The 26,940-nt window shown below is 51.0% G+C and overlaps 1 protein-coding gene across 4 annotated transcripts in view; it reads left to right on the top strand.

Moving 5' to 3' along the window:
• TMEM63B (transmembrane protein 63B) overlaps positions 1 to 26,940 on the top strand; it is a 59,639-nt gene that overhangs the window by 22,222 nt on the left and 10,477 nt on the right. For 2 of the 4 annotated variants that reach the window (XM_026081243.1, XM_026081246.1), the window contains exons 2-13: positions 13,715 to 13,912; positions 14,642 to 14,721; positions 17,456 to 17,494; positions 21,708 to 21,798; positions 22,536 to 22,573; positions 23,385 to 23,527; positions 23,802 to 23,853; positions 24,172 to 24,280; positions 24,861 to 24,931; positions 25,907 to 25,987; positions 26,195 to 26,318; positions 26,777 to 26,910. In XM_026081243.1, the coding sequence (XP_025937028.1) occupies positions 13,736 to 13,912; positions 14,642 to 14,721; positions 17,456 to 17,494; positions 21,708 to 21,798; positions 22,536 to 22,573; positions 23,385 to 23,527; positions 23,802 to 23,853; positions 24,172 to 24,280; positions 24,861 to 24,931; positions 25,907 to 25,987; positions 26,195 to 26,318; positions 26,777 to 26,910 (1,139 nt within the window). In that variant the 5' untranslated portion in view covers positions 13,715 to 13,735. Of the gene's footprint in view, positions 1 to 11,177; positions 11,188 to 13,557; positions 13,612 to 13,714; positions 13,913 to 14,641; positions 14,722 to 17,455; positions 17,495 to 21,707; positions 21,799 to 22,535; positions 22,574 to 23,384; positions 23,528 to 23,801; positions 23,854 to 24,171; positions 24,281 to 24,860; positions 24,932 to 25,906; positions 25,988 to 26,194; positions 26,319 to 26,776; positions 26,911 to 26,940 lie in introns of those variants that run through there. The other 2 variants (XM_026081245.1, XM_026081244.1) reach the window with 2 other exon arrangements.

Here is a 26,940-nt window from a genome sequence, read left to right on the forward strand (position 1 = left end):
AGCAATTCCCTATCTGTAGTGCTATTGAGCATTGTCAGGACTAACAGTCTGCAGAAAAGGGAGGGAGCGTCTCTGCTCTGATACCCCATGCAGGGTCCAGCAGTTCTGTCTGTAGCAGTGTGGATGAGGGCTTGAGAACAGGGGCAGTCTCAAGGCTGTTTGATGTCCCTCTCGCTCAGCTATGACCTTCATTATTTATTCAGTTCCTCGCAGAGCTCAAACTTGTTATCTTGCAGCACATGCCCATGGGCTGTGCAACTTCTCTCGCTCTCCATCTTCCATGTTAGAGTGGAGTAGCTGCTGGTGTGGAGTACATGAGGGAAATGGTCCACTCTAAAGTCATGTTTTTTCCAGCACAACAGTATCCTAGCTTGGACATCCTTGCACTTGAGGTTGCCCTCCTGCTCTTGGTTGTACCAGCAGGTTGTGTCAGCCCTTGTGCTGTGCTGCAAGTTGGGCAGCACTGTTGCTGCTGGAGCTCTGGCTCCTCTTAGTCTTTCCCCAGCTGCCGCAGGGTGCCGGTTCATAGATGCTCCTCTGCAACTGTCCTGGCTTGTTGGCTGCTTCCTGACCTCTGGCTGAGAGAACCCTTTGCTGATGTCGGCTGCCCTTCAGAAACAATTGACTACTTTCCTCCTCCTGCTTTGGCTGCTGAACCTCCTCTCGGGAGTCATCGAGAGAGCTGGACTCTATACTTCAGGGCTGTGGTTATGTTGACCTTTTATCTGTTTCTTGCCTGTGTCACAGGTACTTTGTAGACTGACCCTGCAAGGCAAACACTGCTCTACAGGCACACTAAGGAAGGTGAAGAAAAGGTGTGAACATCCCCTGCCTGCAAACTGCAAATACTTGGAGCTGCAGACTGCTTGTCTATATCTAAGGGCCTTAGAAAGGGATTTGCCTGTTTGTTATGGGAAAGGTGCAGGTGTCAGGTTTTGAAGTAGCTGTTCTCACTGACTTGGAGAAATAGCTTCTGTGGCAGGTCATGCAGTGTCCTGGCTGCTTACCCCTGCAGTTAGCTGCACCTCAGAGCCCACAGATTTCCCTCCCAGCTTCCTCTTTCTCCTTCCCATGTGCTTCCTGCTGGTGGAGCAAGTGTGAGGCAGGAGTGCTGACCTCTGTGTGAACAGGGAGCCCTTCCCTGCTAGTGCCAAACTTCCTCACCTCCTGATATGGGGGGGGGGGGGGGTTTTCTCTTCACTGCTAAGTGTCATTTCCAGGGATGATGATGTAAGCAGCCTGCATGCCCCTTTTGCCATGGTTCTTGAATTGATGCGGGGTTTCAATTTTCTTGAGTCTCTGTGGAGCAGCTGCTAAAAAGCATGGTTATGAAGCTTTTCTGCAGTACCATCCAAGAGATGCTTCCCCAGCCCTGCACTGAGTGTTGTCAGTGCTTAGAACAGGAGGGCAGGGTGAGAGGGAAGCTTATCTCCCACTGACCTCTCTGAGCTGCTTGCGTCCTGCAGAGTGGGGATGCTCCCAGGGCTGATGCAATAGGATATCTCTCCAGCTCCTGCAGAGGAACCAGCTGCAGAGCCCTGAGAGGTGGCTTTGACAACTCTGAGAGAGGTTCCCTGACACTGCTTGGTGATTTACATCACCAAGGATTTCCTTAGTGGGAAGTGCTGAGAAGTGTATAGGTAAGGGTTTATAGTCCTGCCCAGTGTATTTGAGGGCTGTGCTTCAAGAAGGTAAAGATTCTTGTCATGCAGACATGAGGAGGAGGAAACAGTCAATGTGACCTTGAGAGAATAACTCAAAAACCTGGTTTCATGAGCAAGATTCTGCATTCAAGAAGAAAAGTTGGGTGGAGATGAGAATACACAGACTGTGAAAGCTGGTAGGGGACAGATATGAAGCATGAGGCAAGGCAAATATGTTAATACCCCTGTATGCACAAGAGGATTAAGACTGGACATAAACAAGAAGCTCTAAAATGAGATTAGCTTTCTGCTAAACAAGGGGAAAAGGGATGAAAGCTGGGAGAGGTGCAAAGCTCCTCCTTAAAATGTGTGTCTGTGTAAAACTGACAAGATGGTGTTTGGTCACTTAAGAAATGGAGAGAAACATGAAAAATTCAGAGCAATTAAAGGTCATCAGGAAGGATTGGTTCATGTTTCAGCCAAGCCAGCTGTGAYACACCTGAACAGTTCTTTACAATACTCAAAAGCTGAAGTGGTATTTGTGTAGTAAAGATCCTGTATAGTCACTCTTGATGAATGAATGAAGTATGGGAGAGCCAACCTGGGGTAGACCCTTGTGCAAATAATGTAAGCACAGGTGATAAGCATGCAAGAGGGAACTAAGAAGGCAATCCCCTGAGGAGCAGCGCATAAGCTATTAGGATCCGTAAACCAGAAGCTGAAAACCACTGGTGTTGGGAGATGGTGGAGTCTCCATCTGTGGGGTTGGCAAACATCTATCAAGAATGGGTAGAAGTGCTACTGCTGGGGTGTTGGGTGATAGATGAGGAGGCCCTATTTTCTGCGACTTATTCATATAACCAGAGCACTGAAGAGTTCACAACTAGGGCTTAGTTGTGAGGTGGCCACTGCTCCACAGAATCTACAATGTGAAATCCAGTACCTCATTAGTCTCACCACTAAACTTAAGTGATATAACAAATGAAAGATAAATATCAGCGTATGCTTACAGGATACAAGGGAAGCCAAGCAGTAAGCACTATTTGTTTACAAGCTATAAAATACAGGCTGGCAGACAAACTTGATTGCTTTCTGATAGATTTGCAGCCTGAGAGCTTGAAGGGAATGTGACAGGTAGGTATATTTGGAACTAAAGTGTTTGATTTGGTGACTCATGAAATCTTGCACTCAAAATTTAATGCAAATCAGGTTGGCTGTGACACTGCCATGCAGACTGAGAGCTGACTGACAGATCCCGCATGGAAAATTAGTGAATAGTTTGGACTTTGTCTTGATGGTGAAGGAAGAGACAGACCCTTGCTGCAGACAGGATGGGACGTGTGGATGGGACTCCGGGAGTGTCAAGGTAGAGTTGAGGCTCTAGTGTTTGCCACAAGGCAAGCAAGATGAGGGCAGCTGGGACTGGGGACAGCCCTGACACCTCATAAATGGTCTAGCAATGCCAAATGCCAGGTCTGCCTTGGTTCCTTGGGGTGGGATAGTGACTACAAGGCCTGTTTTGTTATCCAAGCCTACCTTCCTAGTAGCAAAGCCACAGCATGGTGTTGCATGGGTGCTGCTGTGCTATACCACCTCCCTGGGAGATACTGTCAGTGATTCCCTGATGACCGGGCAGGGACATCCGCCCTTTGCCGAGGGCTACTAAACCAACAGTTGTTGCAAACACCCAGGAGTACCAAATCCAGAGGGACATGGAAACTTGAGTCGGAGGACAGCAATGTGTAAAACAGGAGGGAAACCCAGAGCAGCAGAGAGACTGAAGGGCCGTTAGGCTGACGGCAGACTGGTTGGCTGTGAGATGATGGAGCACAAATCGTGGCATGCCGGCGTTTCAAGCCATGGTACAGCGCTGGTGCAGCCTTTCTTGGCATGGTGCCTGATGTTCAGGGCACCATGTGACTAGACAGTGTTAGTGACAGGTTGGAGGGAGTTCCTGCAAAAAGGAATAAACAAGACCTAGTTGTCTGGAGCTAAATCCATACTGCCTGGCAAGACAATGGTTTCCAGTGGGTGAAGGCAGTCTGAAGGGCTTTGCTGATGCTCAGAGGCAAGGTTTTGTAGACGACTATCCTGGGTGGTCAGGACATCTTGAAAGGGACAGAGAGTCATGAAATTAAAAGCTCTCCTGATCCTAATGAAAGTTATCATCCAAAATCTCCTCTCTGCATTGAAAATCATGGCTGAGAAAATAGGCTCCAAGGAAAGAGAGGGATTAATTAGTGTGGTCTGGGGAGGACTATCAGGATGAAGTTGTAGAAGGAAAATGATCGGGTTTCACCTGAAACTTGAAGATCTCCCTCAGGCTGAAATTCCCTAGCCTGAAGAGTGAAATTTTCTTTTTTTTTTTTTCTCCTCTCCAGGGGAAGGAGTTCTTCAAACATCCCTGGTCATGTCCTTGAAACAAAGGAACAGTCTAGTACTGAGCTCCAGAAAGTAAGCAAGGATCTCTGAAATGTCCGTGTCCCTTTAGGATCACCCTCCAGCAGGTTCAGGACAAAGTACAAGGATGAGTTTCCCTCCTCTTTTTGGGTGGGGAAATCATGCTTCCTTCTCACTTTGCTGATGAGTTCTATAGATCTTGGTTGCCTTTAGGAGAAAATCAAACCCAGGTTCATTGCAGAGCCAAATGCTCCCTGCTGTTACAATCTGTTTCTATCCCTGCCAGGCACTATCCCAGTGCAGATGAGTCACCTGCATGGTTGGCTTTGCTTACAGCTCTTACAGCTGTACTGTGAGCAGGACCAGGGGTTCCTAAGCAGCGAGACATATACCACTAGCGATATGCAAACCACTGCAAAGCAGTGCACAGAGCAGCAGCACAGAGCCAGGAGCTGGCCATGGCAGTTACAGTACCTGCCAACACTGGTGCTGATGGTGGGAACTGGTACTCAAAAAAAAAAAAAAAAAAAAAAAAAAAAAGTTTGCGCTTTGCTAATAGATATCTGAGGCCTGATGCAAAGCCAGCTGGAAAGACTTTGGACCCAGGACAAGGATGCATTTAATTTTTGCTTTGAAGAATTTGAGCCTGCCTGATCAAAGCTGTGGATCAGTGTCTGCAAGAAGAGGCTGCTTGATTGGCTTATACAAGAGATGAAGCATGCAGGGAAGTTTGTATGTAGGCTGGAGGGATGCAGAGGAGACAGAGAGGTGTGGACCTTTGCTGGGTCCTCCTTCTTAATTAATACTGAACTAATCCCTCTTGAATGTTCTTTAGTGCTTTGTCCAGGCTTGCTTAAAGTGCATTTTCTTCTTGTTGCTTTTTCTCTGGGCCTGCAGACTGTGTTCCTCCTCACTGCACTGAGCACATCAGCACTTCTCAGGCCTTCAGCTGCCCAAAAACTGTGCCAGGTTTGAGGTATGGCACAGGACAGCCTTTCCACTGCTCTGCCTGCAGCTAGAATGCTATTTGCTACTTTTCTTTGCTGCTGTACTGTGTGAGAGGCTTTGTGCTAATTCATAAGCCTTCTCCTTCTCATCGTTTGTAAGGCTTTTCACCAGGTGCTGAGAGGGTTGGACTGATCTTTCCTTGGACTGTTCTTGCTTCAAGCAGTTTGCACTGTACAGAGCTCTGCTGAACTAGATGGTGCAGGTTGGTGAGTGAAAAGGCGCCCTCAACCCTAGGTGCCAGCTGCTGCATTTTGACAATGGTGCAGTTGGTTGGGTGACCCAAGGCTTGGTGTTCATAGCCAGCTGGAGAGAGGGGGGAGTTGTGTGATGGCATCGTTAGCCAGTGAAGGGCTGAGCTTGGGTCTCTGTTGGTGCATGCTGGACCACTGCATGAGCATGTGGTTCACCACCAGGCCTGATGTGCAGAAGAAATAGGATGGGCAGCTGCCGTATTGCATGCCTCCAGGGTCTTCTGAGTGAATCTGAGCAGTGTAGGACTGGGGAAGCCATGTCAGTCTGGGCATGTTTATGCTTTCCAGGCATTGTGTGCTGCCTAGTGCTTTGGCACACAGGCAGAGAGCATATCGGGAGCAGTGGCTTTTCTTCACAGATCTCTGAGAGCTGAAACCCTCCTCCCAAGAGAGTCCCTGGCTCCCCAGTGCAGGCAAGTCTGTACTGTCCTGGCAGTCAGGGACTCAGGCACAAACTCCTTGGCTGAGCCCAACAGGAGGTGCGTGGTGTCACAGCGTGGATCACCCACGGCACTTGGGAGACCATGTGGGTGCCAGATCATGAGAGGAAGCAGGTCTCCAAGGTATAACCTATGCTCCTGGCACCCTCTGGGGCAGATAACCGAACTGCACCTCATCTCCCTGAGCATTGTGTCCTAAAGGTCTCTCAGGTTTTGGTTTTCTGATCTTGAAATCTACAGTATCTTAACCCACAGTCCTGCTGGTATCTAGCTGTCTCCATCTCCCCCAGCCTGTCATGAGAATGTCACATTTCAGTAAACACATAAGGTTCTACGAGAGCACGATCTCATTTTTCTAATTACAGATGTGTTTAATAAAGTTTACCGATGAGAAAATAAATGAATGCTTACATCTTTCTGGCTGCTTTTGCAGGCATATGCTTTATTGCTTTATATTTTCTCTCTAAGCATTTCTCGGACCACTTTCTCATGTCTGACTGACATCAGTGGTGTGGCTGGAGGAACACAGCTAGACACTTGCCTGTGTCAATGCCTCTGTACGTGTAACCCAGCTGTCCAGCTCCTGCATTATTTCTGCCTGAGTCCCAGCTGAGGGTTTTTTTTTTCTCTCTTCCTTCTCCCCCCCCTCCTTTTTTTTCTGCTCCTCTTGCCAGAGGTTTGGCAGAGGATGCAAATGTTGAGTGTGAGGGGCAGAGACTCCAGGATGAGCTGCTGAGGAGAATGGGAAATGCTCCATTTGGGAGAGCCTAGATTGCTAATTTTATTGCATGCCTAGGCTGTGCTCTGCCACAGAGGAGTTCAGCGTGGGGTGGGCAGTCTCCATGACAAGCAGCTCATTGTCCACTGCCCTGTAAGAGTCCGTCTGGTCTCTGCCTGATGTCAGTCCCCCTGCCTAGAATGCAAAATGACTCTGTGAACATCTTGATGAGCTTTCTCTCCCCCAGCTCTTCACAACTGTGTCTCAGACTGCAAGGGCCAAGGAATTCATCCAGGCTTTCCCATCCCTCCCCCTGCCTCCCTTTTGCTTTCCCTTTGCAGAGCTGCATAGCATTTCAATGCGTGTACAGGAGCTTGGAGACTTACTTGGCTTCAGAGCAGGTGCTCGTCCTTGCCTTCCTGTGGGCAGGAAGGAGGAAAACCAGTTGACTGCGCTTCACCTGCACGCGAAGGATGAAGGCAAGGAGAGGAGCTATGCTCCATCTGCCRAGACCTTTTCTCCCCGCTGCCGCCCTCTCAGGGGAGCACACAGGCACCTTGAAAGGGATAGTTCCCAAGGCTGTGTTTTTGCAGGGCTGCTCAGAAGGCAGGACTTAGCGCTGGAGGCTGCATCGCAGTGTTTGTTTCCCTCTGTCCACCCAGTTACAATGTTCTTTAGTGTGCCTCGCTGAAAGGCTCAGCAAATAGTAAGTGCCCTGCAGGATATGTTTTAGCAGCTTCTGCTTGGAAGTGCCACCAGCAATGCTTGTGATGTTTCCTGCTCTGAGCAGGAGACCCTGAGGTGACTAATGTCAGCAGTAACTGGCATACATATTCATGGAGTATGTTCTAGGCCTGTTGGCCTGGCCTGTAGCCTGCCAGGGGGTATCTCTGTTCTTGATGTGTGGATAGAAATTTGGGGTAGTGTGAACAGGCTAGTTGTGCTAGGAACATAGAGGCTTCTGGTGCAGAGCAGGCTTCCCTTGGGGATGGGGGGAAATAAGGGGAACTCTGCTCCTCCCTTCCTCCTGCTGCTTGTAGAAAGGGGGATGGTGTTTGATATTGCTGAATAAGAGCTTAAGATGCCTTTTGGCAAGTATTTCTGCATCGTTCTTGCTGTTTAGTGGAAGTCGGCATTAAATGTGCAGAAGAGGAAGGCTCCGGGGCTTGGGTGGGACCTGGTTCAATGTCCTGCTCTGTTACTCCTTCCTTGGGAACCTACAGTCTGTGTGCTGCAGTGGGAACCCATGCTTGAGGTCAGTGAAGGACTTGGATGCCAGTGGCTAGTTCCCCCCACCCTGGCCTTGTGACAGCTTTCCACTAACTGTGCCCTGGGTCTTGATGAGCAGGAACCTGAGCTGACATTAGCGTCCCAGGGCAGGCAGAGGTGCGCTCCCCTGCCCTAGAGCCCACAAGCAGGAGAGCACAAGCCAGGCTCCTTTGCCTGTGTTCCTGTCCTGGAACAGCACAGCCTGCATGATCGCAGGCAACTCCTGCTTCCAGGGAACTCTCTTAAGAGAGCCATTGCTGCRTGGATGTAAGGAAGCAGCCAGGTTCCTTCTCCAGAGCCAGGCAAAGCGACTCCCAGTAGGATCTGGACAGAAAACTTTGCAAAACCCTATTAACTGTCCCCATTCTGGTTGCTTTTTCTGTCCTCATGCTATCTTTGCTGGAGAGTGATGGCAATGTATGTGGTATTAAGTTTATCTCTATAGATGACTGTCTTGCTTGAAGCCTCATTCAGCCAATTCCAGCACTTGCAACCAGAGCAAAATGGAGCATCTCCCCAAGACCTCTAGTGTTTTATCCTCCCTGTTCTTCCCTGGCTCTTTTTGCTCCACAGGATGGGCTGGATGCCCCTCCTTTCCAGCCCACCCTGAGGCTACACAGGGGAGGATTTCTAATACTAGAACCAGGCTCTTCTTCTTGCTGTGGCATGCTTCACAGGCTGACAGACCTTCCCGAGAAGGCACAGGGGCCTCTTTGGGGACAGTCAGGGCATCAGGTGTGTGCTTGGGGCAGGAGGTGGTTGTTGCTGGAAAAGTCCCCTTGTCCCTTGTGGATCGACAGAGGACACTTCTTTCCCTTAAGTAGGAAGTGTGCAGCTAAGCCACAACACTGTATTCACTGCAAGCACTTCCTTTCCTCCTTGGCCTTTTGCTTAAAACACTGCATCCGGACCTCAGCTTCCTCCAGGACCAGTCCTGCTCCTCACGTGTTTTACAGTGTGTTTTTCCCCTTGATGTGTGCATTGCCCTGGTAACATCCACTTGAAGCATGAGGAGCAGGGAGGGAAGATCCCTTGAAGCAGCTGTTTGAGACCAAGGCATCAGCTGAGCATAAGGACCAGGGTAGTTCGAGGTCCATGGAATGCACTCTGCCCTTCTGGAGGAAAGCAAGGGAGGTAACCATGACGCAAGCAGAGCTGCTCGCTGCCTGGTGGAACTGGTCCCTCTTGAGTCAGGGCCTGCATGCGGGTTAATGGGGTAGCAGCTCTGTGATGGGCTTGCCGTGTCTATGCCAATTTTCCAGTCACAGCTGCCAGGAGCATCATGCCAGAGCTGACCTCTTTTCTCATGGAGGGATCAGAGCCAGCGGCATAGGTCAGGGGGAGGCTCTGCTTCCTCCGCCCAGCTTCCTCGTTCTCTCAGCCTCATCATCAAGGCACTCGGGCTGCTGCAGCAGGCTACAAGGGCAAGACAGTACCCGTACACACATCGTTGGGAGGCGTTCTCCCTGCCCACGGAGACTTAGGATCGAGTCCGGCCCTGAGCAATGTAGGCTGGGTGCATACAGCATGGTGTGGAGGGACAGTGGTGGATGTGTCCTGAGAGATTGGTATGATATGGACTGTATTGTGGGGGGTGCATACTCTGGAGCTGGCTGGTCCCCAAGTGGGCAGGCTCTCAGAGCTGTTGGCTGCTGCAGTTATGTGTCTGGCTGTGAACTGTATATCCTGCAGACATGAAGGCTAGCCTGCTGGGAAGGGTGCCTTCTGGGAAAGGCTGCTGGCACCCTTGGCCTGTGAAGAAGGGCAGAGGTTTCCTTGCTGCACCTAGATGAGAAGGCTTTGGCCTCCTCCGTGGGACTGGTGTGAGGAGCTGTAGCACCAGGAAGGCCTGCAGCTGTGGTGTGTTGTTCTCCCCCCTCACAAGGGGAGAGAGCCATGTCCAGGGCCTCAGGTCTCTAAACCGTCTCTTTCCCTCTGGACTGTGGAAGACAGCAAGGTACTGAGGCCTGCAACTTCCATTTGGCTAAAGCCAACTGGTTTAACTCTTTCTTTGCTGGGTTAGCAACCTTTGAAGATGGGGAAACTGCAAGTGCATGTAGTAGGGACAGAAACAGGATGAAGTGCTGTGATGGCACCACAAGAGGACAGTGGGGATTGATGCCAGAAAGCAGGGGATGGACTGGAAAGGACTGGTGACAAATCTTTCCAAAACCCAGAGCTCCCCTATCTGAACTGGCTAGTTCATCTTCCCAAAAGGGTAGTTTGTTCACTGATGAGAAGACACTGGGAACCTGATATTTGTTGTTATGCTTCCTCCTTATACGTTCCTCTAGGAAACTCAGCTCAGACTCTTCAAGTGACCCTAGTGTTCAGCTGCAGTTCAGGCACAGCAGTCCTTGTCTAGCTAGGACAGAGAGACCAGCTAGCATCCTGCTGAGTTGATAGGCTCCTGGGGAAGGTCTTTGGATGAAGAATACTGACTAAGCACTATTGATCAAACCTGCAGAGATAGTCACCAAGCTTTTCCTTAGTTCCCGAATTCCTGCTGTAACCCTGCAAGAGGCTGGGCCCCTTGGTGTGTCTGACCCAAAGTGATGCTACAGACAACAGATTTTTTTTCTAGCCTGCTGCTGGGTGTGCGTCTGGAGGTTGGCGGAGCTGGGAGGGAGAGGGAAGAAATGTTCCTGTTATCCTTGCAAACTCTCCAGGCTGTTCCACATGCCTGTAGCAGCCATAGTTCCATGTGGAGCCCCTTGTGCCCACCATCGGGCAGGAGGTTGCATGCCCTAAGGATGGTGCTAACTGACTCTGTGCTCAGGTGGCTGGGCAGTAAGACACAGTGACTGGCCCAATGAAAAGGTAGTATATGTCTTGAGTGTATGCTACAGCTTTTCCATTACTAGGTGTTCTGGCCAGGTTACTGGAGAGGTTAGAGAAGCTTATCTCCAGTCCCTTCCAGTCCATCCTCTGGGCTTTAGAAAGATCACATCTTTGAGACTCTCTCTGTGAAATGTGGTTTAAATTGCCCATAGTTTGTTTTGAACTCAGTGTTTGTTTTGAACACATAATGATTTGTATAAATAATGATTATCATAGGTTCATGAGCAACGTGATCATATGACCGTCATTTCTTTCAGAAAGACGACTGCTGGAGGGAATATAAAACATACAGTAATGAAGKCAAAGTTTGGCCTTTGCAAAGGAAAATCATACCTCCCTGATCTGTTGCAAGTTTTTCAGTATGTCGGTAGAAGAATAGTTAATAGGTAGCCAGCTTGTGTAGCTTGTCTGGATGTTCAGAAACCTCTGAAATTCTTCATAAAAGACTGCTAAGAAAACTAGCCATGGGAGCAGATGTGAAGTAGAATCATAGATAAAAAACTGGCTAAGCGTCCAGAAACAAAGTGCAAGAATGAATGAGCAGTTTCCAGTGTAACAAAAGCAAAAGGACAAGGCTGTTTGCTATTAATGATCTGGAAAAGATGATGAGTAATGAGGTACCCCAAATCTGCAAATAACCTGGGGCTGTTTAGGTTTGTCAAGGTGAAGCAACTCCAAAGTGACAAGGTGTAACATTAAGTGACAGGAGGGGAGAAAGAAGTTAGTACTGAGAAATGCAAAGTCAGGTATATTGGAAGGAATGATTTGTTCTTRGACATTGCTAGGTTCCAAATTAGTTATAACTACTCAGTGCAATGTTGTTGCTGAGCAGTTGATGAAGACGCTTCTCCTCAATATGCAGGGATGCAATCGGAGAAGTAGATCATGCTCAGGTGCATGAGGAATAGCATAAAAAGAAATGCTGAGAGCATCAGAATGCTATTCGAGAAGTCAAGGTTATTTCTTTATCCAGGATATCATGTGCAGTTCTGGATACCTTTCCTTAGAGTCGAAAGAGAGCAGACAATATCTGAGGGACAGCAGTGAGAGTGGTTAGCCTGTCTTCCTTTCCTCATTCTTCTATTTTCCTCCAGCCTGTCTTCCTTTCCTTTCATCAGTGCTTTTAAAGAAATTGTCACAGGATATGTTGAAGGCAGGGAAAAGTCCTTTGCGCCACACTGCCTGTATCATACGAAGTGGGGTGTTGACACTGTATCAAGCCAGGAGTCTCCTCTCCCTGACCTGGCAGGAGATGTTACTGTGACTGCTGAGTTTTGCAGTGCTGTTTGGTTGCAGGTTCCCATGAAATTTGTTGTCCTTTCTCCTCCCGCCAGCTTCTCTCAGATTCCCAGCTCACTGCCTCCATCCCTCTCTTGGAGCTTCTGAGTCTCTTGTTAATTCGAATGGGATGAATTATTCTGGTTGGCTCTTTAGTTAGTTCCCAACCACAGTCTCATGGCTTTGCTTTTTTTTTCCTGATTTTTTCACTCTCCTTTCTGTTCCTGGCAGCTGCTCTCTGGCGCTTAACCTGTGATTATCTCTTAGCAGGCTGCTTGGTAGCTTTTCCAAATCAACTGTCCCCCCCCCCCCCCCCTTAATGCTCAGCCCAGCTATTGCTTGTTGTTGTGCCCTTTGTCATCAGTGCTTCAGCTGATTTGTGTTCATGGGTCTGTCTCAGCTGAGCTGGAAAGGATCACTTTCAAGTCAAGCTCTCTAGGACACCGCAGCAAATGTTTTGGTTGTCATTATTGAGACAGCATTGTGTTGTGATGCTGATAAATCTCTGCAGCTAAGCAGGAGATTGCCAGGATACACCAATGAGCTAGAAGGAAGAGCCCTGGACCCTCTCTACTGATGTCCTGATCTAATGTGGGGTTAGAAGAGCAGGGCTGGTGGAAAAGAGCCTCTCTGGGACAAGAGGCCAAAACCAGCACAGGGCAATGGTGGTGGCTTTCTTGTGTTTTGGATGAGTGGCAGCTCTTTTTTGCCTGACCCACCAGAATGGCTTCTCTGGGCTTGGGTAAGCAGCCCCTGAATGTTTCCCAGAGGTGATGCTGTGCCATCCAGCCATTTTGTGTGGTATGCCATGAACTGGATAATGAAGGGTTTGGGGTGGTGCGTGCTATATAAGAGGAGTTGTTCAGGGGTCTGAAGCCCAGGTCTAGAGCCTTCATATCTGTTGTTGCCTCTCTCTTCAGCAGCTGAGGGGATTTTCTCTCTCCTGTTCCACAAAGCAATTGTTGTTTTGCTGCTGATTTGTCCTTTCTAGACCATCCCAGTGATGCTTGATTTGTATTTGATCATTGCTAGCATGGTCTCCTCTGTTTCACATGGAGCTGCTCTGCACAGAAGGAAAAACTCCCCATCCCTAAGATGTGAAGTGACTGTACTGGCTGCAGCCCAGCTGGGTCTCTTGTACCATTTTGGGGAGAGTGCCAGAATAAAAATTGTTGACTGGCTAAATAGTAGAACCTAAGCTCCTCTTTGTCCTCTGTGTGGTTGCACCTGAATGCATCCACGCCAGAGGAAGGAAAGAAAACAAGCAGGGGGTGGGACCAGCCTCTGACGGGGGCTCTGGGAGGTTGGGGCTGAGTCCTGCAATGAGCAGAGCATGGTGATTCAGCCTAATAAAGCTAATGACACACAGCCAAGCAAAGGAAATTGTGGGATCATGATGCAGCAACTGTCCCACAGCAGTTTGTTTTCATCATCCAGCCATGACTTAACACCCCCCCACACACCTATTCTTTCCTTCCTGCCAACTAAATGTTCTTGCTGCAAAGGGAAAGGGGGCCTGAGACACCAAGCTCTCAGGAACAGCAGGAATCCATGAGAAAGAGGCACACCTAAGTGGCTTTGAGGGTAGGAGAGCAAGCAAAGGAGATTTGGGACTCTGCATAGTGGGTCCAGCTATTGAAGCACCTATAGGCTCTTTGAGCACCTCCCAGACTCAGCAGGCTTCTTCAGAGAGACACTTGTTCTTGGATGCAGGTACCCAGTGAGATCCTGCTGCACAGGAGAGCCTGGAGATGGCAGATTAGGTTGGTCCCTCGAGCTGCTGTGCTGATATCTCCAAGCTCTAACCAGGCTACAGCCCCGTGCAGCTGGTGTGCATCTAACCTGGCCTTTCTCTCTCTTCCCCAGGAAGACGATGAAGTTGTAGAAATGCTTCCCTACGTGATTGCCACCCTGGGCTCAGCAGGGACCACCTGCAAAGCCTCCACCTGCAACAACAGCACCAAGGATTACTGCTACAGTGCCCGCATTCGCAGCACTGTGCTGCAGGGGCTGCCCTTTGGCGGGGTGCCCACCGTCTTAGCCCTTGACTTCATGTGCTTTCTTGTAAGTCTCCCTACCACTGCATTGGTGCCTTCTCCCCTACCATTCCTGCCATGCTAGAGAAAAGAAGGCAGATATGGGCAGAGGGAGAACTCGGGGGTTACGTGCTTGGCTCAGCAAGGTAATTAATCATGAAGGAAGGACTGTGGTCTAGTGTTTACAGTTGGGGGTCCCAGACTCCATTCCTGACTTTGCCACTGGCTGGCTCTGTGGCCCTCACAATGTCCCTTAGCCACTCTGGGCCTTGACTTTACTCCAGTACTACTGCACAGAGCCCACAGAAAGGAGTTGTGAACTAACTTTCCTGAGGACATGGACTGGGTTAGGTCAGTCCTGCACCCCAGAACTCCAGCTTATGGGGTGAAGCGCCTACAGCTTTACCTACCCAAAGGCTCTGCTGGTTCCTCCTTAGGAGCTGCAGGACAACAGACATTATAGCTGTAATCTCACCTCCTTGAGACCTGAAATTTATGGTGGGCTCCTTTGTTGATCCTGCAGCCATGGTGTGTTGTGTTCTGGACCTCTGCCTCCCACAGCCACCTCCTTCTTCGGCCACCCAAGCGTTCAGACTTTAACATCCACAGGGAACTCGTGCTGCTCCACAGCCTTGGTTTGCTGTTAGCAGAGGAGCCCTGTCCCTTCCTTACCCTGCTGTTCCTGTGGCTCAGCACACATGACAAGCGCAGAGCTGGGCAATGCCTGTCTCATAACTCTACATTCACTCTCTTTCAGGCACTGTTGTTTGTCTTTTCAATTCTGCGTAAAGTTGCTTGGGACTATGGACGTCTGGCCCTGGTGACTGATGCTGACAGGTAAGCTTGGGAGAGGGGCAGAAGGGTGAATGAAGCACAAATGGTACCCTTTCTTACTCAGGAGCAGGATGGACAAACCCCCTTGCATGTGCTGGGGGAGCTGAGGAGGAGAGACAGTCATGCCAGTTGTATCCCTTGAGCTCCTGGAACACAAAAAATACCTCCTTACTGGCTTTTTGTTACAGCATCCTTGCTGTGAGAAGTTCTTGCTGGGTGCAGGAGCTAGAGCTGCAGTATATTGCTTATGGTTCATATAGTGACAGAGGTGTGCAGGGGGCTTTGCAGGGCACAACAGCTCCTTCCCTGGAGAGGCTAAAATGGCCCGAGGAGGAACAGAGGATGAAGGGAAAGGGGGAGAGAGGGAAAGAGGTCACAGGAAAGGCGAGGGCTGCCACAGTAAAGGCTTTCTTAAGCCTCTGAAAGTGTCTTTGTGGCATTGCTGGAAGTAGTTCTTGTTAAGAGCACTTGAAAGCAGTAGGCTGTGTTTCCAGGTGCAGTACTGCTTGTTCACAAAGCTAAGGCAGGAAAGGCAGCAGGCAGGGATGGCTTAGATGCCTGGCCAGCCCTGTGAGCTTGACATGTGTGAGCTCGGGGAGGCTGGAGCAACAACCTGCGCCAATGGTAGTAGTGGCTGAAAAGAGAGTGCAGGTGCCCAGAGTAAATGCGGAGTTCATTGCTACCCCAAGCGAGGTGTGGGCTACCAGGCATTTCTTGCTGGGTGAGTGGCACAGAGGAAGAGCAAACAAACTGCTGGCCTACCCCCACCCTTGCCTGTGGTAAAATGTTTGTGCTGAGCCCAGGAGCGTAATGCAGCAGGACGGTGCTGCGTGGACTGCTCTGTGGCTGGAGGGGCAGAGCAAGGGGCAATGGAAGGGGACGTGTCCGGCAATCTTTTTGTTTCTTTAGTGATGAGTGCGTGTGTAGTTACCGCACATGTTTATCAGGAAGCTAGCCAGCCCCATGGTGAAGCAGGCAGGAGGTGAAGGAGCCGTAGGGGCTGAATGTCTACTTCTGTGCTAATGAAAGTTTAGTTCAAATCCCGAGTGCTGAAGAGTTAGTCTGGTATGTATCCTTTCTGCATACTGTGTTGTGAGCTACTGTATCTTTTGGCAAAAGTCAGAGACCTTTGTGGATGGCAATTCCATGGTGGTATGAAATGTGTGGTAGGCCTTTCAAGAATGCGCCTTACTATTCTTGTTATTGGCAATGGAAAGGCTAAAAGTTATTTTCGTCCAGCGCTGAACAAGGGACTCTCCTTGATTAAGCTAGAGGATTTGTGCAGATAGTCTGCCTTGCTCTGTTTCTATAAGCTTTGGGGATGGTTTGCTGCATGTGCTGTGCTTTGTCATGTGCTGGAGGCAGTGTGGCTTAAGGCAGGCTGTGGTTTGTGCGTCTTCCTCTTGGTCAGCTCCACGAGCTCATAACGCCCAAGGGCTTGGATGGGGCTGAACTCTGGCCTGTTCCAGTTCCCTTGGCGATACTGATTCAAACAAGCTGCCTCTGGGCACTCCCTGCACAGCAGTGGAAAGAATAACAGTTGTTTTCTTCAAACACTGAACAAGGAACTCTCTTGGATTAGATACGTAATGTTGCTGTGGCTGCTCTGCCTCTGCTTTCCTGGCTCGGCTGGGGAAATCAGCAAAGCGAGGGCCCTAGGGGAAAGAGAGGAGCAAGAAGAGAGAACAGGCAAATGGAATTTCACTGGGGAGAGCGTAGCTGATCCTCAGGGTTAAGTTATCCTGACCTAGGCATTAGTGGGGAAGATCTGGCTGATAGCCATTGGGTGAGAGATTTTTAGGGTCTGAGAGCAGAGCTGTATCTCTGAACTTGCATCATGACCTGCTGACAGGGAAGGCTGGCACAGCCCTAGGCTGCGTGGTAAGTGTTATCTAAGACCAAAGCATGGACTCTGTCTTCCCCGCTAGTGTTTGTAAATCACAGTGCTCTGAAGCCTGCAGTGTGCCACTCTGGCCTTCAGGGCAGAGAGAGGATTGGCCCCTTCTTGGAGCTGATGCTTGAATGCCTTGGGTGTGAGGGAATGAGAAGCCTCTGCCAGGGAGACATGGGCCTTAGGGGGAAAGGCAGAAGGGTGCCTGCTGTTTGGCTAGGGGAATCTGCTAAGCCCAGGGAGGAGGGCAGCACCACTGGTGCAAACAGGGACACCAGGTCCAGGATCCCAGATAGGAGCTCCTGCTGCTGAGGCTCCTGGGCCCTGGGTATTCCTGCTGCTTGGCCCATCTGCAGGGCAGGATGAGCGTTTCAGGGTGCAGGGGTTTTATCTCATGATGTGTGTGTGTTGGCTGCCCTGGGACAGGGAGGAGAGGGGTGTAAATGGAGCTCAGATGACTGCTGAGAGCTGGAGGGCAGCCTCTGCAGACTGTCCTGCCTGGTCTGGTCCCTCAGGAGCTCCCCATTATGGCTGTGGCATAGACCTGGGCCACCTTCCCGACAAAGCTGGCTTCTCTTGAGCTTGCAGCAAAGAGCACTGTCTACCAATGCAGCCCATGGGCCAGCAGGGGACTTCGGGGGTGTCAGCAGCTCAGGATTACACTGAGCTCTGGAAAGAAGTTTCTCCTTTGGTTTCCCTCTCTGGCCTAACTGTCAGCAAGTTTTTCTTCCTCAGGATGGTGTGGAGCCCTGCTGGGTGCAAGTCCCCTGGGATGGAGGAGACCCCGGCCCCTGCTCACCTGTTCCCATGTTTGTAACATCTCCTTTTCTGTTTCTGTGCCCCCAGGCGCCGACGCTGGCAGACGGAGCGAGAGGAGCGGGAATAGTATGTCATTTTTTCAGGGTCTTGCTTCTCCTCTCTCTCTCTCTCTCTCTCTCTCTCTTTCTTTCTACTTTTCTTTTGCAGTTTTCTCTCTTGCTTCTGAACTAATCTTAACTGGTTGGGAGTTCAGGGCTTGGATTTGTCTCTCCCAATGGATTCATGCTCTTCTCTCCTCTTTCTTTCCCTTTGTGTCAGCCACTTACCACAGCTGGATATGCCCTGTTTTTCCGCTGGTAGCCCTTAGATGCTCCCTGCCTGTAGCAGTGGTGATGAGCTCCTAGTCCCAGCTGAGATGGAGGGTGCCATGTCACACACCTGCTGTGCCTGCCAATGTCTGGCTCTCCCACTTTGCGATTGAGCAGCTGTAAATAAACCTGGTTGCCTCAGCGCACAGCATGCTCAGGTCACCCAGGCACAAGAGCAGCCCTTCTTTGCCTGCTCCTTCCATCGTGCCAGTGACCCATGAGGGTTGCTCCTAAGCCACCTGCAGGGCAGACRTGTGCACGGAGAGGATCTGGCAGAGAGTTGCAAGGTTTTTTTTTTTCCCCTCACCTCTGTGAGGCTGCCAGGAGCAGAGCAAGTGTTGGCCCTTGTCACTTACCACCCACCCCAGGTTGGCAGCATGCCCAGCAAGGCAGTGTCTTTGTCCCTTCTCTCTTCATCACAGATACTTCCACAGAAGCAAACTTCCTGCCTCAGCATGGCTGAGAGCATCATCCAGCACCTTGGTCTGGCATTGCCTGCAGAGCATCCATGGGGACTGCAGCTGGCTGCCAGCTCAGCACTGTCCCAGGCCCTCCCTCCTTACTCTTTCCTCTTTCTTGCTTCTTTATGTCTAAGCAATGACCTTCCCCCCATGCCCTGCCACCTGGCTGGGTGGTGCACGCTGCAGAGATGATGATCAACTAGTGGTGCAGAGCCTGAAATGGTCACTCAAGGCATGTGGAAGGGGGCAGCTGAGGCCGGGGCAGCACACTGCAGTCTCGCTTCTCATTTCTGCCTAACTCTATTGCTTGTAAAGGAGCAGCCTAGCTGCTACTGTCTCTAGAGGATACAGGAATACTCCTATTTCTGTGGCAGCTTCTTGCCCACAAAGCAGAGCCGCTGGGATTGTGAAAACAAAGGTGATGGTAGCTGCGGGTTTGTACATGACACAGGGGACCCCTTGCTCATGCTTGAATGTTTCACTAGTGGTTGGCCCTCCTTCAAGGGTGTTCTAGCAGCTCTTCAGTGCTAATGCGTAGTTGGGGGAGTAAGGTGGAGGTAGCAGAGCTGTCATGCCCCTGCCCTGAGGTCCAGAACACTGCCTTTCTGGAGGAACACTTCCATCATCCCTATGATGGTGCTGTTCTCTCTCCAGGGCACCATTCCTTCCTGTTCCCCTTCCTCATCTGGGCTCACTGAAGCTCCCTGCTGACCTCCCAAACCTAGTGGTTGAGCGAGGCTGGTTTTGGTAACTGTAAGCTTTCAATGTCTGTGAAACTCAGAGAGGAAACCTTGGCCTGATCTGTGTTCCTCTAAGGCTGACAGCATCTTCCCATCTTAGCTGTTTCTCTGTGCAGGGGTAAAATGGCATGTGGTGAGTTAGGGACACATGTAAGCAGCCTAGCCCTTGAATGTGCAGCTCTTGGCAGGTGAGGGCATCCTTCTCTGCTGTGTCCATTTGCCTAAGAACTGGCAGGTGCCCTTGTCCTGCCCCTTGCCAGGGCTTGAGGTAGCCATCAGCCCCCTTAATTGGTGACTCAGCCCCCCCCACCCCCATACCCAAGGGCAGTGACTGCAGAGCCCTGTGGAGCTTGCCATTCACATGGCCACCTCTGGCACCACACTGCAGCAAACTCTCTCCACAATCTGCATGGTAACTTGTCACCTCTTGGATTACACCCGAATCCTCTCAGGATTAGGGCCTGGGGCAATGATGCCTCCTCCCACTCGCTTTGTTAGTGCTTTGCTTTAAAAAGCCTCCAACCAGAATGCAGGTGCCCCCTAGGAGCTTCCCCTTAAACATCCTATCCTTGGGATCGTGGGCACCCTCTATCTTCCTAGCACTCCAAGTCCTTCCTAATTATTTTCTTTACGTCCCCCTAATTATTGTCTTTACATCACACTCGGCTAGCACGATCTAATAACGTGGCTCCCTTGTCAGTTATTTCCTCCAGTACTGCTCTGCCCTCAGGTTTCTGGTACTGAGGAACCAAAAGCACATCATGGTGTTGCGCTGGGGTCTCCACAAGGCTGCCGATAGCAGAAATTTACCTTTGCTCCCTGTGCCCAGCTGCAAAGCCTCTGGGATTTTAGAGGGCTGAAGACCCAGGAGCCACTATGAAGCTCGCTCCATCCCTGCAGTGGAGCAGTGTGTTCGCCTGTGCAGTCACAAGGCTGCATGCTGCTGTCTGATTGCTCTCCTATAGTCCCATGGCCTTCAGCTAATCTCCTTTCCCCTCTCTGTCTCGCTTCCAGCTAGGGGCTCAGCAGGTGCTACTCTGCTCTCTAAGGGAGTCATCAGGTCCCATTCTCTTCCCTTTGGCAGGGTCTTGAGGGTCTTTGCTTGTTTTCCTTCACATAGTGTCATCCACCTCATCTCTGGTGTTTGTCTCACAGCTGTCTTGAGCCTGTACTGGTTACAGGGAGACCACGTTTTCATATATTTTCCTTTGCTTCTGTCCTTTAGATCAACCATATCTCTTGCACCTCCAAGATCCCAGCCTGTTGTTGCTATTTTACGAGTGCTATTTAACTTAGGTCTTTGGACTATTTCCGTGCCTCCTTTGCCAGCTCGCTTCCACCTCCATTCATAATGAGGGCTATTGTCTGTCTTAGATGTTTCCACTGCAAGTTATTCTAGGTCCCTGCCTGCGTATGGAGTAGAGCAGCCTGGGATATTCACCCCTCTTGCTTCCTGCCTGTCAGCCTGCAGCCATTCACTTGTAGCTGCCTCCCACACTCCTGCTCTACGGATTTCCAGCCAACAGACCCAGGTCAGGCTATGGAGGAAGCTGAGCTGAGCCTGGCTTCAGGGAACAAATACAATACTGGCTCAGCTGTATTTCTCCTTTTCTTGGGTTTCCCCTGCACTGAAGTGCTAAGGGGAGGGAGGACTGGTATAGCAGGAACATGGTCTGCTGGACTCCCACTCCTCCTCTTTCCTAGGGCAAGTGTGGTCTGCAGAGACCGGCTGTCCCAGCTGCCTTCCTGGCAGGCGGGTGCTGCTGCCACGGCCTCTCTGAAGCACTGGGACTGCCGCCTCGTGGCTGCACAGGGGGCCAGCACATCAGAGGGGGACCTCCTTCCTTTCCCTGCATCCTCTTGCTGCAGGGTAAAGCATGCTTCAGGGCAAGAGACTTCTGCTGCCACAGCATATCCTTTGATTGCAATAGGTGGATGCAGATTATCATAAAACAGCTATTGCTCTGTGTGCAGGTGCTTAAAAATATCTGGTCAGTAGTTCCTGCTCTCTCCCCTAGGGAGAGACAGCTGGAGGAGGGATCCCATTTGGGCCAGTAGGCGGTTGCCTGCCTTGGCACCAAAAAGGTCTAGGACAGCACTAGCATCCCTAGTAGGTGATGGGCTGGGGGGCAGCCTCCCAGGTGGGAGTCTTGGCTGGTGCATGTAGCCATGGTTCTTGCTGCTTTGCTCCAGCTTCCCTGTGACTTTGTGGACTGTATTTTCTGCCTCTTGACCTCAGTAATAATTGCTAGCAGAGAGCCTTGCAGGCCTACAGCTCTGGGCTCGTCTCTGCAGTTGCATTACAAAGGGAAAACAGGAGCCCTCATCTGAACACCCACCCCCTGTTGTGGTGACCTCTCCTTCACATCYCCTCTTCTCTTTCTAAACTCTGCGCTAAACAGACCTAATCTCGCCTCTGTGGCAGCCACTGCCAGGCCCCCATCATGGGAGGCTGGTACGTAAAGTAGGTGTCTCTGAGAAAGAGGCAGGAAGGTTGCTGAGGGAGTAGCATCCACGTCCGAGCCCACAAAGGCTGGCAGAGCCTAGTCTCATGTTTGTGAGTGGGCTCTGGATGCCAGTCAGCGCAGTGCCATCTGAGGAGGGGCTCTCTGCTTACTGCTTTACCCTGTTCTTTGAGGCTGTTCTCTTTCCATCTCACCTGGGGCAAACTCACCTGAATTAACCTCTGATCTTCTGGGTGCTCTTGGTTCCTGGCCAAACTGCCTCCTCTCATCTTTTAGTTTTCTCTCACCTCTGCTTGTCATTTTAGCGTGGCCTCTGCTCTACATTCTGACAACCATGACCGCTATGAGCGCCTCACCTCCGTCTCTAGTTCTGTGGACTTCGACCAGCGGGACAATGTGAGTAGCAGCAAGCAGCAGAATCGAACACCTTGCCTTTGAGTGGCTAGGAGCCCACATTTTGTGTGAACTAAGCGCTCTTCAGAGATGGTGCTGTTTCCCTATCCTAGAGCTTTAGGTCCAGTACCTCATAGTGTGTGAGCATGGTGTAGAGCTCAAGGAGATGTGGGAAGCACATGACTTCTAGTCAGGTGCTTTAATCAGTAGTTTATACATCCCTGTAGCCTATTGGAGATCCCTTTTAAACTGTAATCTCAGCCTCACAAGCCATAGTCACCAGGAGAAAGGTGCCTGGCTCTTTCTCATGTCTCACTGCAAAATACCGCTGCTGCTTTCTTCTCTAAGGTGGGGTTGCAGTTCAGTAGAAAAAGGGGATGCAGTGAATGGGGGGATGAAGTTCCCAGGAGACATTCCTCCCCCAGGTATCCACTGAGGAGCAAAAGCTTGGTTTCCTCTGCCCAGGAGTTGAGCTACTAGTTGTCAGGGTGCAGCCTGGTGGCGAAGCCCAGCCTGTATCACATCCCATAGGGCAGCATGTTGAGAGAACTCATCTCCTTCAGATCAGCCTGCCTGTGGCCCTATGCTTCTGGGTGATTGCGGTCTGTCCGCTTCTTGTCCTGAGCCAGGGTCTGTGGAGGTGCAAGGAGACCAGCCAGGTCCCCTTAGCCTCTAAAGGAGGGAGCAGGGATAAGGAAGCACAAAGTGATGCAAGATCCTCCTGTCCTCTCTCTGCACAGGGTTTCTGCTCCTGGCTGACAGCCATCTTCAGGATAAAGTAAGTGCTCCAGGACCTGTATGGGGGACCTGCATGGGGAAGAAGAAAAGCAAGTGCAGGGAGTTGTGACATCCAGTGCAGTACAGCTGCATGAAGTCACGGCTCTTGCTGCAGCTCCTTCTCTGAAGAGCTCGCAGCCTGTACGGAGAGGACAAGCAAAGATGGGCCTAGTGGCCTACCTCACAGATGAGAAATCCTAGGGCCAAAATTAAGGTCACACAGTAAGTCTGTGACAGATGAGCACCCAGTCCAGGTCTGCTCTGCCTCAGTTGCATCTCTTGATTCTCAAAGCTACTGTCCACTGCTTTGCAGAGATGCTCCTCTGCCTGGGACTCCTTCTAGGAATGCTATTGTCCAAGGAAGGCCCATGGCAGTGAAGGTTAGACTAGAGGATGCAGGGAGACCCCTCCAGACTGATGATGCTCAAGTAGTCTTCTAAGCACTTCTGGCTTCAGAGCACAGTGGGGATAGTGTCAGCAATCCAGAATCTCAGTAGGGGAAGTAAGGCCCACCAGGAAGATGCGTGTTAGGTGTGGTTTGCATGGGTCTGGCTGCCCCTCCCTGGTGGAGTAGGGCAGGGAGCATGGGGGATTGAGCTGCAGTAAATGTTGTGTGGTCAGGTTTCTGCCCGGGCTAGTTTAAGGCAGATGCTGGGATCCCTACCAGGGGCTCTGCCAGAGCTCTGTAGGGCACTGTCCTGGGATTCTGTGAGGTCCAGTGATTCAAACTGTGCAGGCCACCGTGATGTAAGGCTTTTTTCCAGCATTCGGGAACCTGAAGGATTGCCTGATTGCCTTTCTCTCCCCGGCAGGGATGATGAGATCCGGGACAAGTGTGGGGGCGATGCAGTACATTACCTCTCCTTCCAGAGGCACATCATCGGGCTGCTGGTGGCTGTGGGTGTGCTCTCTGTGGGCATCGTGTTACCTGTCAACTTCTCAGGGGACTTGCTAGGTGAGAGCTGAGATCATCTGGCTGGGCTGGGGGAGCTGCTTTCAACACCATGACCCAGACTACCACAGAGAAGTAGTAGGGCAGGATGGAACTAGACAAACCCCAACTCTTATCCCATGTTGTGAGATGGATTGTGCAAAGGGTCATGCTAGGTGATTTGGTTTTTGGGGTGTTTTGCAGGTGAGATTCCTGCCGCACCCCAACCCACTGGGTGCTCTGTGTCACAGCCCCCTGATATAGCTGAACATGCCTGTGTCTGCCTCTTTCTCCCCAGAAAACAACGCCTACAGCTTCGGGAGGACAACTATTGCCAACCTGAATTCTGGGTACGTGTGGGCAGGGATGGGATGGGTATTTGAAGTCCCCAGGGTATATTTTGCAGATGCACACCTGTTGCAGTGCCTCAATTCCTTGAAGGTTGCATTTCTGCCCTTGCCCTGAGGCTGCTGTTCATGCTGTGTATCTGGCTCCTATTTGCAGATCAAGCCCTTGGAAGTTGCTTGCAGGGCATGTGGATGCCATGCCAGTTACGCTGCCCATGGCCCCAGGGCCTTCAGTGGGGCCCCGAGGGACCTGGCCAGCCATACACAGAGTTGTAGTGGCAGCCTTGAGTTGGCCTTTAAGCACAGTCTCTCTTGTGACAGGAATAACCTGCTGTGGCTGCACACGTCTTTTGCCTTCCTGTACCTGCTGCTGACGGTGTACAGCATGCGCCGACACACCTCCAAGATGCGCTACAAAGAGGATGATTTGGTGAGCAGGATCTGGCCACTATCCAAGTCACAGCTTCCCATGCCTTCCTGTCCAATTGGGTGGCCTCAAAGAGGATGCTGAGCACCCTTTTCCCTACAGCAGCTTGAGGCTTGCTCCTTTTGGCTGTTTTTTTGGTTCTGTCTGGTCAGAGCAGGTTGTCTTCCAGAGCAGCAATCCTGACTCCCAGTGGGGAAATCAGAGAGGTCTGTGCTGGGTGAACATCTGTGAACCTCATACCTTCCCCAGGAGTTGCTCCAGCTGCTATGTGGGCTTTGGGCGCTCCCCAGTTGTCTCTGCCTTCCTTATTGCTTAAGGATACCCCCCACCCCTGCACGCGCGCGCGCACACACACACACACACACACACACACACACACACATTTCTGTTCAGGCTGCTGCAGTGTAGCCCCACCACCCAGTCAATGTGCTGAATGTCAGGATACAGGATGCCAACAGCTAGCTGCCCTTTCTGATGGCTGACTGAGGCCTGGGCCTTGCTGTTCTGCTGCAGCCTGGTCTTTTGCACCACCCACATCCGCCTGCCCTCTCTTTCTCCTTCCCCCCTGCTCCCCTCATTCCAGGTGAAACGAACTCTTTTCATCAACGGGATCTCAAAGTATGCTGAGCCAGAGAAGATCAAGAAGCATTTTGAGTGAGTCTCCCTGTATGCCTAATTAAAGTCTGTCCTGAAACAGCAATGTTTTTCCTTGGGTAGTGCTACTGTTACCTGAGATGGCAATAATACATTCAGAGCAGAAAACTAGTCAAAATCAGTGAACGCTTTTGTTTTGGGAATCTTACTGTAGTTGTACTGTGGAAGTGTTATCTAAATGTGAAGTGTTTGTACCTTGTAAAGGTTTGTACCTTGGGATCTATCCTATAGCTTGGGAGCTAACTCTTTGCAGAGCCATAGTGGGTCAGCACAGGAATTAGTGGTGATGGTACATCACAAGATGTAGTCAAGTTCAGGGATGAGAAAGGGGGGCAGGAGACAGGCAGTGTCTGTGGGATGTTGTGCTGCTTCTTCTGCCTTGATCATSTGTTTGGCAAAAAGTGTACAACTTTTCTTATTAACCCCCCCCCCCACACACACACACAAAAAAAAAACCCTCTTCCATCAGGACCTCAGTAAACACATTGTCAGGAGCTTGTTTAGAAGCATCCTAGAGAAAGGAGAAATGGTTTGAACCCTTTGGGAGCCCTTTTGCCTCGTTCTGACCCCCAGCCCTGTGACAAATGAGGGCAAAGAGGGGATGTGGGGTTGGAGGGGTGCCTTGCTGCACAACTGTAGTTTTAGTTTAAAGAAAATCCCCACCCCCATGCATTCTGTCCTTTCACTAAACCCTTCTCCCATCTCCTTGGAAATATCATAGATAGCCCCAGTTTCTCCCAGGGCAAAAATCTGAAGAGGCCTCCCATGTCAGAGCCCAGAGGATACAGTGTTTCCTCCACACGCTGCTTCCCATGTAAACGGCAGAGACTGCAGGCAGTTATCCTCTCCCCGGCAAGCTTTTACTGTGCTCCCTGACACTTGGCCCGAGGCGGGTGGAAGTCCTGGACACATGAGATTTGCTTGAGTTATGGCTTTTGGCGCCACCTGTGATAGGCTGGTATTTCCTGTTCACAGGGAGGCCTATGCCAACTGCACTGTTCTGGAGGCTCGTCCCTGCTATGACGTGGCCAGGCTGATGTTCCTTGATGCAGAGAGGTAACTCCTGGGACAGGGAGAGAGGGCAGGCTGTGCAGGCTGGCAGGGGCTGTGGGGCAGGAGTGAGGGGCAGCTGCAGAGATGGGGTTGGGGTGCACCCAAGGTGGGGAGTGAGCCCCTCTCAACAGAGGCTGGTCCCTGAATCTGCTGCCACAGAGACTTTTCTGAGCCACCCTCTTTCCTCCTTTTCCCCCTCTCCTGTTGCAGGAAGAAAGCTGAGCGTGGGAGAATCTACTTCACCAACCTGCAGAGCAAGGAGAACACCCCATCCATGATCAACCCCAAGCCCTGTGGCCACCTGTGCTGCTGTGTCATCAGGGGCTGTGAGGAGGTGTGACACGATCACGAGGTGTTGGGCAGAGGGGCTCGTGGGTTATTGGATGCAGAAAACTGTCCCCATGCTGCCCACATTGACTTCTAGTGCTCTTGGTTCCTGCCAGCCACTGCATGCAGAGGCAGTCCTGGGATAGGAGCATGTTGCAGCCTCCCTGGCTCCCCTTGGCAGCTCAGGCTCTGTTTAAGGAAAATGAGCTCTTTTTTCTCTATCCCTGTTACTGTGGCCCAGGCAGAGTTTGCCCAGCTGCAGTCAGTTTTACTTCACGCCACTGTCCTATTTGCCTCCTTCCTAGCACTCAGATGCAGAGCTAATGAAGCTGCTGCCCTGCAAGCTGGTCTAGGTTGGCTTGGCTGCCCACCTTCTACCTACAGTGCTGTTGTCGTGGCACAAAGGGGTCAGGGGTGTGAGGAGAGTCCCCAACTCTCTGTTGTAATCTCTGTCCTCCTGCCCAGGTGGAGGCCATTGAGTACTACACTAAGCTGGAAGAGAAACTCAAAGACGACTACAAGCGGGAGAAGGAGAAGGTGAATGAGAAGCCTCTGGGGATGGCCTTTGTCACCTTCCACAATGAGACTATTACGGCCATGTGAGTGCAGAGGGGCCTGTCCTTCCCAGG

The sequence above is a fragment of the Apteryx rowi genome, unplaced genomic scaffold, assembly GCF_003343035.1.
Source record: "Apteryx rowi isolate R43461 unplaced genomic scaffold, aptRow1 scaffold_54, whole genome shotgun sequence".
NCBI lineage: Eukaryota > Metazoa > Chordata > Aves > Apterygiformes > Apterygidae > Apteryx > Apteryx rowi.